At 20.9% G+C, this 14,287-nt stretch overlaps 3 protein-coding genes; all 3 read right to left on the bottom strand.

Moving 5' to 3' along the window:
* Positions 1–2,818: 2,818 nt before the first annotated feature.
* GSBLH_T00003622001 (uncharacterized protein) lies at positions 2,819–4,282 on the bottom strand (the record flags this gene model as incomplete). The annotated part of the gene is made up of 1 exon (XM_013042407.1): positions 2,819–4,282. One exon carries the CDS (start codon positions 4,280–4,282, stop codon positions 2,819–2,821), a length of 1,464 nt encoding a protein of 487 aa, XP_012897861.1.
* Positions 4,283–4,717: 435 nt separating this feature from the next.
* Positions 4,718–9,593, bottom strand: GSBLH_T00003623001 (uncharacterized protein; the record flags this gene model as incomplete). Its single annotated transcript, XM_013042408.1, has 2 exons — positions 4,718–5,841; positions 9,485–9,593. 2 exons carry the CDS (start codon positions 9,591–9,593, stop codon positions 4,718–4,720), a joined length of 1,233 nt encoding a protein of 410 aa, XP_012897862.1.
* Positions 9,594–12,660: 3,067 nt separating this feature from the next.
* On the bottom strand, positions 12,661–14,159 carry GSBLH_T00003624001 (uncharacterized protein; the record flags this gene model as incomplete). XM_013042409.1 has 1 exon in its annotated part: positions 12,661–14,159. One exon carries the CDS (start codon positions 14,157–14,159, stop codon positions 13,572–13,574), a length of 588 nt encoding a protein of 195 aa, XP_012897863.1. The 3' UTR covers positions 12,661–13,571.
* Between the last annotated feature and the right edge of the window lie 128 nt (positions 14,160–14,287).

The following is a 14,287-nucleotide window of genomic DNA, read 5'->3' on the forward strand; positions in this document are numbered from 1 at the left end:
ATATTTAAATTGACGACGTCTTCTTCTTACATAAATTTTAAATTTTTTATTACGTTTTGAAGATTTTATATAATTTTTTGATTTATAATAATTATAAATATATTTTGAATTATTTTGAGAAGCTATATAAGTACGATGATTATATATATAAGTAAATTTATTAATTATAGAATTTGCTTTTAATTTATCAATACTTCTATATTTACCAATATTATTATAATCTTTATTATTCAAAATAAAAGTATAAAATTTAATTTTAGATTTTTTATGATTATTTTTAATTTTAAAGTTATGTTTAATATTAGGTTGTAATTTAATATTAATATCATTTTTATAATTTCGATATAAATTAAATTTATTTATTTTAGTATAATTTATTGAATTATATAATTTATTTAATTTACGTACATTAAAATTAATAAATAAATCAATAAAAAATAAATTATCATTGAATTTCATATTAGAATCAATAATATTTAAGTTAGATATATAATTATTTTTAGATTTATTTTGTAAAACATTTTTATTATTTCTATATAAATATTTTTTAATACGTTTAAAACGATAATATTTTTCACGTATAAATAATTGTTTATAAATAGATTTAATATTAGTATTTTTATAAGAATAAGTTATTAAATATTTACGAATATTACTTGGTAAATTCAATTTAGGTTTATTATAAGATATATAAAAACTAGTTCTTTTTTCGAAAGGTTCTAATATAAGTCTATTTTTACGAAAAATAAATAAAGAATAATTTACAAAACGATATTCATTATGTTTTAAATTATTTTTATATAAAATATTAAATAAATTATGATTTAAATTTAAATTTAATATATCTTTTTTATAATATTTGATTAAATTTGTCATCAAATAGATATTTTTTATATTAAAATCATAATTTAAATTTTTAAATCTACGATTTTTTAATAATATATCATATTTTTGTTGTAAATCATTTAATATATCTAAATAATCATGTTTATTTAAATTTAATTTTTTAATTAAAGATAATAATACATTAAAATCATTACGAACTTTATATTTTTCAGTTAATGAAGTTTTTATGATATTATAAAAAACATATTTATAAATATCACTTGAAACAGAATAATATAAACGTTTATTTTTTAAATATCTAACATTAGCTCTATAATAATTATATAAATTTCTTTTATTATAACGTGATATTTTTGTATTTCTAAAATTAAATACAAGTCTATTATATATAAAATGTTTAGAATAATAAGGTCTATCAACACCTATTTTACTAATATTATAATATTTATAACTAAAAGAAGTAGAAAGTTTATTACAAATATAATGACGTTTTCTAAATTTAGCTCTACAGTCATTCCAATAATATCTATGAAATTTTAATTTAAAATCTTCAGAGTAAATAAAATTTAAAAAATCTTTATATTTATTTTTTGAAATATAATATTCTTTTCTTCTTCTATTAGCTAAAATTTTAGAAGTATTACGTTTAATAGATTTATATTTAATACGTCTATATTTTTGAATTGAATTATTAATATTATTATTATTAAAATTAGAAATATAAAAATAATTTAATTTATTTTTTAATTGTATTATTTTAAATATTTTATTACTTAAAATAATTTTATAATTATAATTATTAATAGAAAAATTATTTGATAAATTTAAAGTATAACTATTAATATAATAATTTTTAAGTAAATAAATATAAAATTTAAAAACTAAATTATAATAATATTTAAAATATTGATTAACTAATGTTGAATTATTTATTTCAATATTATTATTTTTATATAAACTTAAATTTATATTTTCAAAATTTTTAAAACTTACTAAATTAGATTGAAGTAATTTTAAATAAGTATATTTATAATTAAAAGTACGTTTTAATAATAAATTTCTAAAAAAATAACTAGTATATTTTTTTTTAAAAACTTTAAACAATATTTTAAGTTCATAATTAGTTAAAAAATATTTATTATATCGTTTTTTTATAATTTTATGTTTTTTATCTAAAAATAAATAATATCTGAAAACATAATCAAAAAATTTAAAATAATTATTTAATTTATAATTTTTTTTATAAAAATTATTTTTAAAATTACGTTTTCTAAGTTTTAATTCATTATTATGAAATACTTTTTTGAAATGTCTTTGATTTAATGCAAATTTTTTATTACGATAAGATGTACAATAAATACGTTTTAAAAAATTTTGATAATTAATAACATAATAATTTTTATTATTTAAAAAAATAAAACTAAGAGTTTTATAATCAATTTCTAAATTTCTTAAATAATAAAGATTTTTAATTTTATTAAAATCAATTTTATTATAAATAAAATTAAAAAATGTTTTATTAATTTCAACTTTATCATTATCTTTTAATAAATAATTAAAAGAAGTTATAACTTTACCGTTAACTAAAATAAAACCTTTTACAATATAAAAACGAGCTGCATATAAACTTTCAGCAAAATGTGCTTTATAAATATTAAAATCTAAACGTTTTTCAAAATTAAAATAATTTTTAGTTAATATATTTTTTTTAAAATTATATTCTTTATAATTAACTAAATATTTTTTTAAAATTTGTTTATTCATAAATTTAAAAGAATATAAACGTTCTAATTTTAATTTTTTATAATGACAAATATAAAAAGCATTTCCCATATAATGTCTTCTTAATTTTTTATTATTTAAATCTGTCCATTTTTGTTTTGAGAATTTATTTTTTAAAATTAAATTATTTCTCCATAATGTTATATTTTTATAACGAAATATTACTTTATATTTAGGTGATTTCATCTAACTAACAAGATACTATATTTAATAAAAAACTAACTGACATATTCAAATAATCTAAAATGAAAGTAGGATAAATACCTATAATAAAAACTAAAACTAAAATTAATAAAAACATAACAAATTCACGTTTATTTAAATCTTGATATAAACCTATAAAGTTTACTTGTATATTACCATAACAAACTCTATTATATAACCATAAAGAGTAAATACTACCAAACATCATACTTAAAATTGCAAAAACAGCAATAGTAGTATTTGTATTAAAAATACCTAAAAAAATTAAGAATTCACCTACAAAACTACTTGTAGTAGGTAAAGCAATATTTGCTAAAGTAAACATTAAGAAAATTACTGCAAATATAGGCATAGTTTGAACTAAACCACTATAATATTTAATAAGACGAGTATGATAACGTTCATATAAAATACCTACAGCTAAGAATAAAGCACCAGATACTAAACCATGACTGAACATTTGTAATAAAGAACCTTCTAAACCATAGATTTTATTAGTATATAAACCAATCATAATTAAATTCATGTGAGCAATAGAAGCATAAGCAACAATACGTTTTAAATCAGTTTGACGTACTGCAACTAATGAACTATAAATTAAACCTACAACAGCTAAAGTATAAACAAAAGGAGTATAGTAGAAGTTTGCAAAAGTAAATAAAGGTAAAGAAAAACGTAAAAAACCGTATGTACCTAATTTTAATAAAATACCAGCTAAGATAACAGAACCTGGAGTTGGAGCTTCTACATGAGCTTCTGGTAACCAAATATAGAATGGAACCATTGGTACTTTAACAGCAAAAGATACAAAGAAAGCAATCCATAAAATTTTTTGAATGAAAGGTTCAAAGTTATAAGTTAATAATACAATATAATTAGAGGTACCTGCATAATAATATATAAATAAAATAGCTAATAACATTAAAACGGAACCTACAAAAGTATAAATAAAGAACATATAAGATGCTAAAATTTTACGTTCTCTAGAACCAAATAAACCTAAAATTAAATACATAGGAATCAATACACTTTCAAAGAATACATAGAAGAATACAATATCTAAACAAGAAAATACTAAAAGTAATATAGATTCCATAATTAAGAAATTTATATAAAAAAATTTAAAATTAAATTTTATATAATTATAACTAGATAAAATACAAATAGGAAATAAGAAAGTAGTTAATAAAATGAAGAATAAAGAAATACCATCAATACCTATTATAAAATTTAAATTAAAAAAACTTAACCAATTTATTTCATATAAACCTTGAAAAAAAATTGTAGATTTATCAAATAAAAATAATAAACCTAAAGATATAAAAAAAGTAATAGAAGTACTATAAATAGAAATAGTACGAATTAAGTTGTTGTTATTATTATTCACAAAAAGTAAAAAAAAAGAAGTTAATAAAGGAATTAAAATTATAGCTAATAAAATAATATACATTTTCTTAATAATTATTGTTTTTTAGAAATTTGTTGAAATAAAAATATAAAATTACTCATATAATTATCTAAATAATTAACTAATCCATATATAGAATTAATATAAGTATTTAAATTTTTTAAAGAATAATAATTATTTTGTATTTTACAAAATAATATATTAGTTTGTAATTTAGAAATTATTAAATATAAAGTTTGTAAATCATTAGTACAAAAAATTACTGTTGAATTTTTTAAATTAGAATTAAAATATGTTAAATTATCAATACATTTAAATTTTTTTAAGAAAATACATTTAACATTAGGATTTAACAAAATTTCATGTTTATATAAATTCAAATTTAAACTAGTATTATCACAAAATAACATATATTTATAATTTTTAAAATATTGATTAAATTTTAAAATATAATTATATTTACGTACAATTTTTAAATTATCTATCAATATCACCGAAAACAATATCTAAACTACCAATAACAGTGGTAACATCTGCTATTAAATGACCTCTTGTTAAATAATCTAAACTTTGTAAATGAATAAAACCAGAAGATTTTAAATGGCATCTATAAGGTTTATTAGAACCATCAGATACTAAATAAACACCAAATTCACCTTTAGGAGCTTCAATAGAACAATATACTTCATTAGGTTCAACTTTAAAACCTTCACTAAATATTTTAAAATGATCAATTAATGCTTCCATAGATTGTTTAATTTGAACTTTAGATGGAATACTAATTTTATAATTATCAGATTTAATAGGACCTTCAGAAATTTGATTAATACATTGATTAATAATACGAACACTTTGTCTCATTTCTTCAATACGAATAATAAATCTATCGAAACAATCACCATTAGTACCTACAGGAATATCAAATTGAACTTTATCATAAGCATCATAAGGGAAAGTTTTTCTTAAATCCCATTTAACACCAGTAGAACGTAATAATACACCAGTTAAATTTAAATCTAAAGCAGCTTGTTTAGTAATAACACCAATATCAACTAAACGTTCACGCCAAATACGATTATTAGTTAATAATTCTTCCATATCATCTAATCTATCATTAAATTCATTACAGAAAATATATAAATCGTTTAATAAACCTAAAGGTATATCTTGTCTAACACCACCTGGTCTAAAATAATTTGCATGCATTCTAGCACCAGTAGCACGTTCATAAAATTCTAATAATTTTTCACGTTCTTCAAATAACCAAATAATAACAGTGGTAGAACCAATATCCAAAGCATGAGAACCTAAACCAATTAAATGATTAATTATTCTTGTAATTTCAGCAAAAATAACACGTATATATTGAGCTCTTAAAGGAACTTTGCATTGTAATAATTTTTCAACAGCTAATACATAGCAATGTTCATTTTCAAGCATAGCAATATAATCTAATCTATCAAAATAAGGTAATGCTTGTAAATATGTTTTATTTTCTATTAATTTTTCAGTACCTCTATGTAAAAAACCAATATGAGGATCTGCTTTTTGAACAATTTCACCTCTTAATTCTAAAATTAATCTTAAAACACCATGTGTTGCTGGGTGTTGTGGACCAAAATTTAAAGTAAAACTTTTTAATTGTCTACGTCTTAACATTTTATATATTTTTAGATAATTTTACAATTTTTGTTTGAATTGAAAGTTTTGATGCTCCATAATTTAAAGCTTTTAATGCTAAATTTTCATTAGTAGAACTAATTTCAAATAAAATTTTGCCAGGTTTAACTAAACAAACCCAATATTTAATATCACCTTTTCCTTTACCCATTCTTGAATCTATATTTTTTGAAGTAACAGATACATCTGGAAAAACATTTATATAAACTTTTGCTTGTTTTTTAAGCATACGATTTATAGCCATATAAATAGTTTCAATTTGTTTTGAAGTTAAACGAGTATAATCTAAAGCTTTTAAACCATAAACACCTTTTGTCAAAACTTTTGAATTATAATTTAAACCATGTAATCTATTTTTTTTAATTTTATAATTTTTAAATTTTCTAGGTTTTAATAACATTTTTAATTATTTATTATTTATAATTAACCCAAATTTTTATACTACTTGAACCTGTACTTTTAATTAAATGTAAACATTGATAATCTTTATTATGATCAATTCTGTTTAAATTTAATTCACCTAAATTAAAAAGAAAAACACGTTTTCTTTTTGTTAAAAAAAAACGACCTTTAACTTTTATACGAATTCCTTTTAATTTACAATTATCATTTTTTAAATATCTAGTCAAATATTCACGCATTAAATTAAAATTATTATAAAATAAAAAATTATAATTTTTAGTTGCATTATTAACATAATTTAATTCAAAATATAAAACATTTAATAAACTAGATACTGTTATTTTGTTTAAAAATTTATCATTAAAACATAAATTATATAATAAAAAATGAATAGTTTTATAATATTTTAATTTATAAAAATAATGTTGAAGTTTATATCTTTTTTTATTTCGTCTAAATTTATTATAATTTTTATGTTTATTTTTTTTTAATTTTTTTTCAGTTTTTACTTCAGTATATTTATTTAAAGTCATAACTACATTTTTATTATAATTTTTTACTTTAAATAAATGTAAATTTCTTTTTTTTCCAAATTTTTGAAGTTTATTACTAAGAGATTTATTTCTTTTTAAAAAATAACGATTTGTAAGAAATTTTTTTTTTGAATTATAAATAGTATTTATATTTTTAAAGTAAACATAAACATTATAATCTTTATGTTTTAAAGAATATAATAATTTAATTATATCTATTTTTTTTTGTTGTAAAATTTCATTATATTTATAATAAATATAAATTATATTAATATATTGTTTATTATTAAAATTAGTGCTTTCAATTATATTTTTTTTTAAATATTTAAAATTACAAAAAAAATATACGAAAATTTTAAATTTTGAAAAATATTTATATATAATTATTTTATCTACAAATAAAAATTGAAAATTCACATTATGTTTAAAAACTATATTTACGATTTCTCTTATTTGTAAATCTTCATTTAATAAATATTTATTTTTATTACTATTTTTATTAAACCATTTAGAATTATTATATATTACATTATTAAATAAAATAGGACTTACTTTTTGACTCATTTTTATTTTTTAACTTTTTTTGTTTTTGCAACTTTTTTAACTTTATGTTTACAAGTTTTACGAGTAAATACATATTGACCTAATCTTGTACCTACCATTTCATCTGTAATTTTCACTTTTTTAAAATTAGATAAACCATAATGAACATATATAATTTTATCAACAAATTCAGGAATAATGATGGTATCTCGATCTTTTGTTTCTAATTTTTTTTTATTTTGTAAAATTTGAGTATATAAATCTATATTTAAATTTTTTAAATTAATATTCATGTTTTTTATTTTTTACAGTTTTACGACCTTTTGTAATTAAACCCCAAGGAGTAACAGATACACGACCTCCAGAAGCTTTACCTTCACCTCCACCATGTGGATGATCAATAGGATTCATAGCAACACCTCTAACTACTGGACGTTTATTCAAATTACGAGACATACCAGCTTTTCTCAAATTTAATAATGAATGATATGGATTAGATAATTTTCCAATAGTAGCAATACATACTAATGGTATTTTTTTTATACGTAAATTAGATAATTTAACATATGCAAAACCATTAATTTCAGTATCTTTTTTTAAAATAAATGCAGAATTTCCAGCAGATCTAACTAAAGAACCACCTCTATTTTGTTTTAATTCAATATTATGTATTGGAACATTCAAAGGAATATTATATAAAGGCATACTATAACCTACTTTTATATCTTTATTTTTTAATATATCATTAATAGAGTAATTATAAACAGTATCTCCAATTTTTAAATTTTGAGGAGCTAAAATATAATAATATCTATTATTAACAAAATTAAACATTAAAGCAATATAACAAGATCTATTTGGATCATATTGAATTTTTACAACTTTACCTTGTTTATTTACATGTTTAAAATCTATAAATCTATAAAGATTTTTATTTCCACCACCTTTATGATATACTGTTATTTTTCCTCTAAAATTTTTACCACTTTTTTTATTTAAACCTTTTTTTAAATAATTATATTTTTTAGAAAATAACATATTAGTTTTATAAATCTTTCTTTATATTACTTTATATAAATAGTCAGAATGTATATTAATAATAATATTCTAAATTACAAAAATAAAAAATTAATTTTAGTTTTAAAAAAAGTGTATGGATTAAATAAACAACAAAATAAATATATTTTAAAAAATCTTGGAATTCATCCTGAAATAAATACAAATAATATTTCAAAAGAAATATTAAAATCTATTGATGAATTTGTTACAAAAAATTATTTAATAAATAATGATTTAAAATTTAAAACTACAAATAATATTAAATCAAAACATTTATTAAATACTTATAAAGGATATAGACACAAAAATAAATTACCAATACATGGTCAAAATACACATTCTAATGGTAAAACTGCTAAAAAATTAAATTCTTAATAAATTAACTATATAAATATAAAGCCTTCTTATATTAAATATTAAGTGTACGAGGAATTGAACCCCGAATCCATCGATTAAAAGTCGATTGCTTTATCCAATTAAGCTATACACTCTTTATTATGATTTCGAACAGATTCGAACTGTTGACATGGAAAAACCATTTTGGATTTACAGTCCAACGCTTTAGACCAACTGAGCTACGAAATCTTTTTTTATAAATTTTACAAAAAATTAGTACTTTTTAGCAATAAATATATACACAAAGCCTATTAAAGTAATTATCTCTTACTTTTTTTTTAGAAAATACGAAAAAAAGCTTCATACTTATATGTATTCAGTATTTATCTTTTATTGATTTAGCTACTAAGCAATACTTATTTAAAATAAATAACTTATATACCATTGATCAATCTAATTCGGTCCTCTCGTACTAGAATTATTATTTTCATCTTTTCTTTATTATATGGCAGATAGGGACAAAACTGTCTCACGACGTTTTAAACCCAGCTCACGTACCACTTTAATTGGCGAACAGCCAAACCCTTAGAACCTTCTTCAGCTCTAGGATGTGATGAGCCGACGTCGAGGTGCCAAACAATTCCGTCGATATGAACTCTAGAGAATTATCAGCCTGTTACCCCCGGCGTACCTTTTATCCATTGATCGATAACCTTTCCACAAAGAATTACCGGGTCATTATGATCAACTTTCGTTTCTGTTTGATTTGTCAATCTTACAGTCAAGCAAATTTTAGCCATTATACATAAATAATTATTACAACAATAATTATTAATTTACCTTTATATTTCTCCGTTACCTTTTAGGAGAAAACCACCCCAGTTAAACTACCATTCTTTTATATGTCTTTTAATCTTTCATAATTAAAGTTAGCTATTAATAATAAAACGAGTGGTATTTCACTATTGTTTAAAACTAAATTTAAACTCCCACTTATACTACACAATTTTATAATAATAATCAATAAAAGATTGTAGTAAAGGTGCACGGGGTCTTTCCGTCTAACCATATATAATTCGCATCTTCACGAATATTTCAATTTCATAAAGTTCATAGTGGAGACAGTGGGGAAGTCGTTACACCATTCATGCACGTCAATAATTAGTTGACAAGGAATTTCGCTACCTTAGGACCATCAGAGTTATGGCCGCCGATTACTGTTACTTATATTAAAAAAAATTCTTTTTAAATTTTGCAATACAGTTCCTGGCAGGTGTCAGACCTTATACATCATCTTACGATTTAGCAAAGTCCTGTGTTTTTATTAAACAGTCGCTACCCCCTTTTATTTTAATTTTATTAATTCAAAATACATTAATAAAAACCTTTTCTTCCGAAGTTACAAGGTTAATTTGCCGAGTTCCTTCACTATGATTCTCTTTATCGTCTTAGTATACTCTACCCATTTACCTGTGTTGGTTTTTAGTACGGTTTTTTTCTTAAAATATTTTTAATTTTATTATTTATAGTATTTATATAAAAAATAAAAGTCTTTTAAGAATAATACTCATCAAATAAAGTTTTCACTTTCTTCTTAGAGGCCGTATTACTTAATTTTGTTTAACAATTATATATTAAAAACCTTAAACTTTCGACGATAATATTTAATTACCTATTTAATATTATTTATATTACTTATACCAGTATTATCACTTCTGATACATTAATAAATTTTTCAATTTATCTTAAAGCATACAGAACGTTCTGTTACCATTTAAATCTATAATTTAAATTTGCTATTTCGGTAGATTTCTTCAAATCTCTCTACATCGTCAGAATTCTTAAATTAAACCAATGAGCTTTTACGCTTTCTTTAAAGAATGGCTGCTTCCGAACCTAACTCTTAGTTATTATCATTTAAAAACTCTTTTTTTATGAGAAAACAAATAATTTAAAGACCTTAATAAACAATCTGGGCTGTTTCCCTCTCGACTTACAACCTTAGCATCATAAGTCCGATTATTAAAATATTTTTTAGTATTCGAAGTTTCCTTAAAATTGGTAAAGCTTTATGGGCAACCCTCTTTTATCGATATCTCTACCCCTAAAAAATAAATTTTAACACTTTACGTAAATAGATTTCACAGAAAACCAGCTATCTCCGAGTTTGATTAGCCTTTCACCCCTAATCACAAATCATCCCAGCCTTATGCAACAGGCACGAGTTCAGTCCTCAAAAATAAATTAATATTTTTTCAACTTGTTCATAATTAGATCACCCGGTTTCTGGTCTTATTTGTATAACTTAAAATATTCTATTCAAATTCGCTTTCACTAAGTCTACATTTTTCAATTTAAACTTGCTATATAAATAAACTTACTGGTCCATTATACAAAAGGTACATTGTCACTTTTTAAAAAAGCTCCAATTGTTAAAAGCATTAGATTTCAAGTTCTATTTCAATTTCGTAAATTCTATTTCACCTTTCCTTTACAGTACTAGTTCACTATCGATTATTTATTATATTTAGGCTTAAAGGGTGGTTCCCTTGTATTCAAACAAAATTACACCTATTTCGTTTTACTCAATTATTAAAAATAATAAATTGTATATACAGGAATTTATAACCTTCTTTGTATTTATATACTCTTTAATATTTTTTTAATAACCCAAATCCGCATTCGCTCGCCACTACTAACGGAATTTCGTTTGATATTTTATCTTTAGTTACTTAGATGTTTCAGTTCACTAAATTTTACATATTCATTCAGAAAAAGTTTTCTTCTAAGGAAATTTATAAATCACAATTTTTAATTCATTATAAATTTTCGATAAATAACGTCCTCCTAATTAATAAATATCTAGGTATCCATCTAATGCTCTTTTATATATTTATAAAAAAAAATTTCAAAGTTAGGAATCGAACCTAAATAACAAATTCATGAGACTTGATTAGTAACCATACCTTTGAACTCTTTTATACAGAATTTTTTTACAAATTAAAAATTTTAATTAATTATAAAATATATAATTCCAACCGCATGTTCCCATACGGTTACCTTGTTACGACTTCATTAAAATTATAAATTTTAATCTAATAAAATCTACCTAAAATAAAATTTTGTAAAAATATATTTTACAAAAATATATATATAAATAAACAGTATTTTAACTAAAACTTACTTCTTTAATGTGACGGGCGGTGTGTACAGAGCTTATAAACAAATAAAATTAAAAATTTAATTTTATTTAACAATTCACCGTAACATACTGATTTACGATTACTTACGATTCCAGCTTCATATAGATGAGTTTCAATCTATAATCTGTATTACATTTTCTTTTGAAGATTTGCTCCTATTTTCATAATTGCGTCTTTTTGTAGAAAATATTGTAGCACATGTGTAGCCCAATTTATAAGGGTCATAACGATCTATCTTCATCCTTTGCATATTTTTTGAATAAATTATATTCAAATTTATTTTAAGAGTACTTATTTAATGATTAAAAATTAACAAGAATTAACCTTTAATACTTTTAAATAATAGCAACTTAAAGCAAGGGTTAAACTTATATCTTAACTTCAAAATAAAAGCTGACGACGACCATGCAACACCTGTTTTATAATAAAAAAAATTATAAACTGTCAAAAATTGGTAAGATTCCACGCGGACTATCGGATTAAACCACATGCTCCACCGTACGTATAAGCTCCCGTCAATTCCTTTGAGTTTCAACCTTGCGGTTTTACTCCCCAGGCGAAATATTTAACGTGTTAACTTTTTATATTAAATGAAAATATTCATTAAAAATTAATATAATTTTTTACAAAAAATATTATAAAAAATCTATATATAATTTAAAAAATAAATATAATTTATTAATATTTAATATTCATTGTTTATAGTATGGACTACCAGGGTACCTAATCCTGTTTGCTACCCATACTTTCGTCTATCAATGTCAGTATTTTAATAGATTATTGTTTTCACTAAATGGCATTCTTCCTAATATAAACGGTTGTCGCACCTCCTTTAGAAATTCTATAATCCTTTAATATACTCAAATTTTTTAATATTAAAAAAATATTAGAGTTAAGCTCTAATTTTTAATTTTTAATTGAAAAAATCATCTTAAGACTCTTTACGCCCAGTAAAGACGAATAATGCTCGTTCCCTCTGTATTACCGCGGCTGCTGGCACAGAGTTTGCCAGAACTATTCCTTTGACAAATCATTATTTCATCAAATTATAAGTTTTACAACGATAAAGCCTTCATCACTTATGTAGTATTGCTGGATCAAACTTTCGTTTATTGTCCAATATTCCCCACTGCTGACTCATAAAGAGTTCGGGCTTTATTTCAATCCCGATGTGGTTGATCATTCTCACAAACCAACTAAAAATCTTTGGCTTGGTAAGCTTTTACCTTACCAACTACCTAATCTTATATAAATAAATATCTAAAAACGAAAAAAATAAAAAAAATTATTTTTTTCTTTTGAATATTATTGATTAAATAAAATTTTTACAACAATTTTTAGGTAATTTATTTATAATTTACTCACCTTTACGCTATAAATATTTATAAAATATTTAATCATAAATATTAAATAAATATCTATTAAACTTGCATGTGTTAAAGCATACTACTAGCATTCATTCGGAGCTAGGATCAAACTCTTAAGAATTTAAGTTATATAAACTATATATAACTTCATTAATAATAAAATCTCTTTTAAACTATATTAATATGAAATAAATATTTTCATATTAAATTAATGTACTAAAAATACAGCATTAGATACATCACGAGAAATTTGTTGATAAACTAATTGATATCTACGTATTACTCTAGTAGATTCTTTACTTAATAAGATAGCACTTATCATACCTATTAATAATACGAAACCTGCTAATATAAAATAAAAATAATAATTTGTAAAAATAACTTGACCTAACATTTTAATATTATCAACATAATATAATTTAGAGAACCAATCATTATATACTAAATCATTATTTAAGAAAACATTGAAAATATCAGCATTTAATAATACATTATAAACAATTAAACAACAAATTATAATATTAATAAAAGATATAAATTTAGTTGTATTTTTTTCATTTATTTTAATTTTTAACATCATAACTACGAATAAAAATAAAATAGTAATTGCACCAATATAAATTAAAATAAACATTAAAGCTAAATAATCAATATTTAACAAAAATAAAATACACATAGAACTAAAAAAAGCTAATATTAAAAATAATACTGCATAAACAGCATTATTTACAGATATTGTCATAAAAACAGAAATTATAATTATACTTGCAAAAATATTAAAATATAAATTTGACATGTGTAACTAATTTTTATAAAATCAGAAAGGTATGAATCGAACATACTACATTTGTACCCAAAACAAAGACGTTAACCATTTACGTTACATTCTGTAATAAAAATATTTATAAATTAATGAGAATAGGA

Source organism: Blastocystis hominis (genome assembly GCF_000151665.1).
Source record: "Blastocystis hominis, Singapore isolate B (sub-type 7) whole genome shotgun sequence assembly, scaffold_32".
NCBI lineage: Eukaryota > Bigyra > Opalinata > Blastocystidae > Blastocystis > Blastocystis hominis.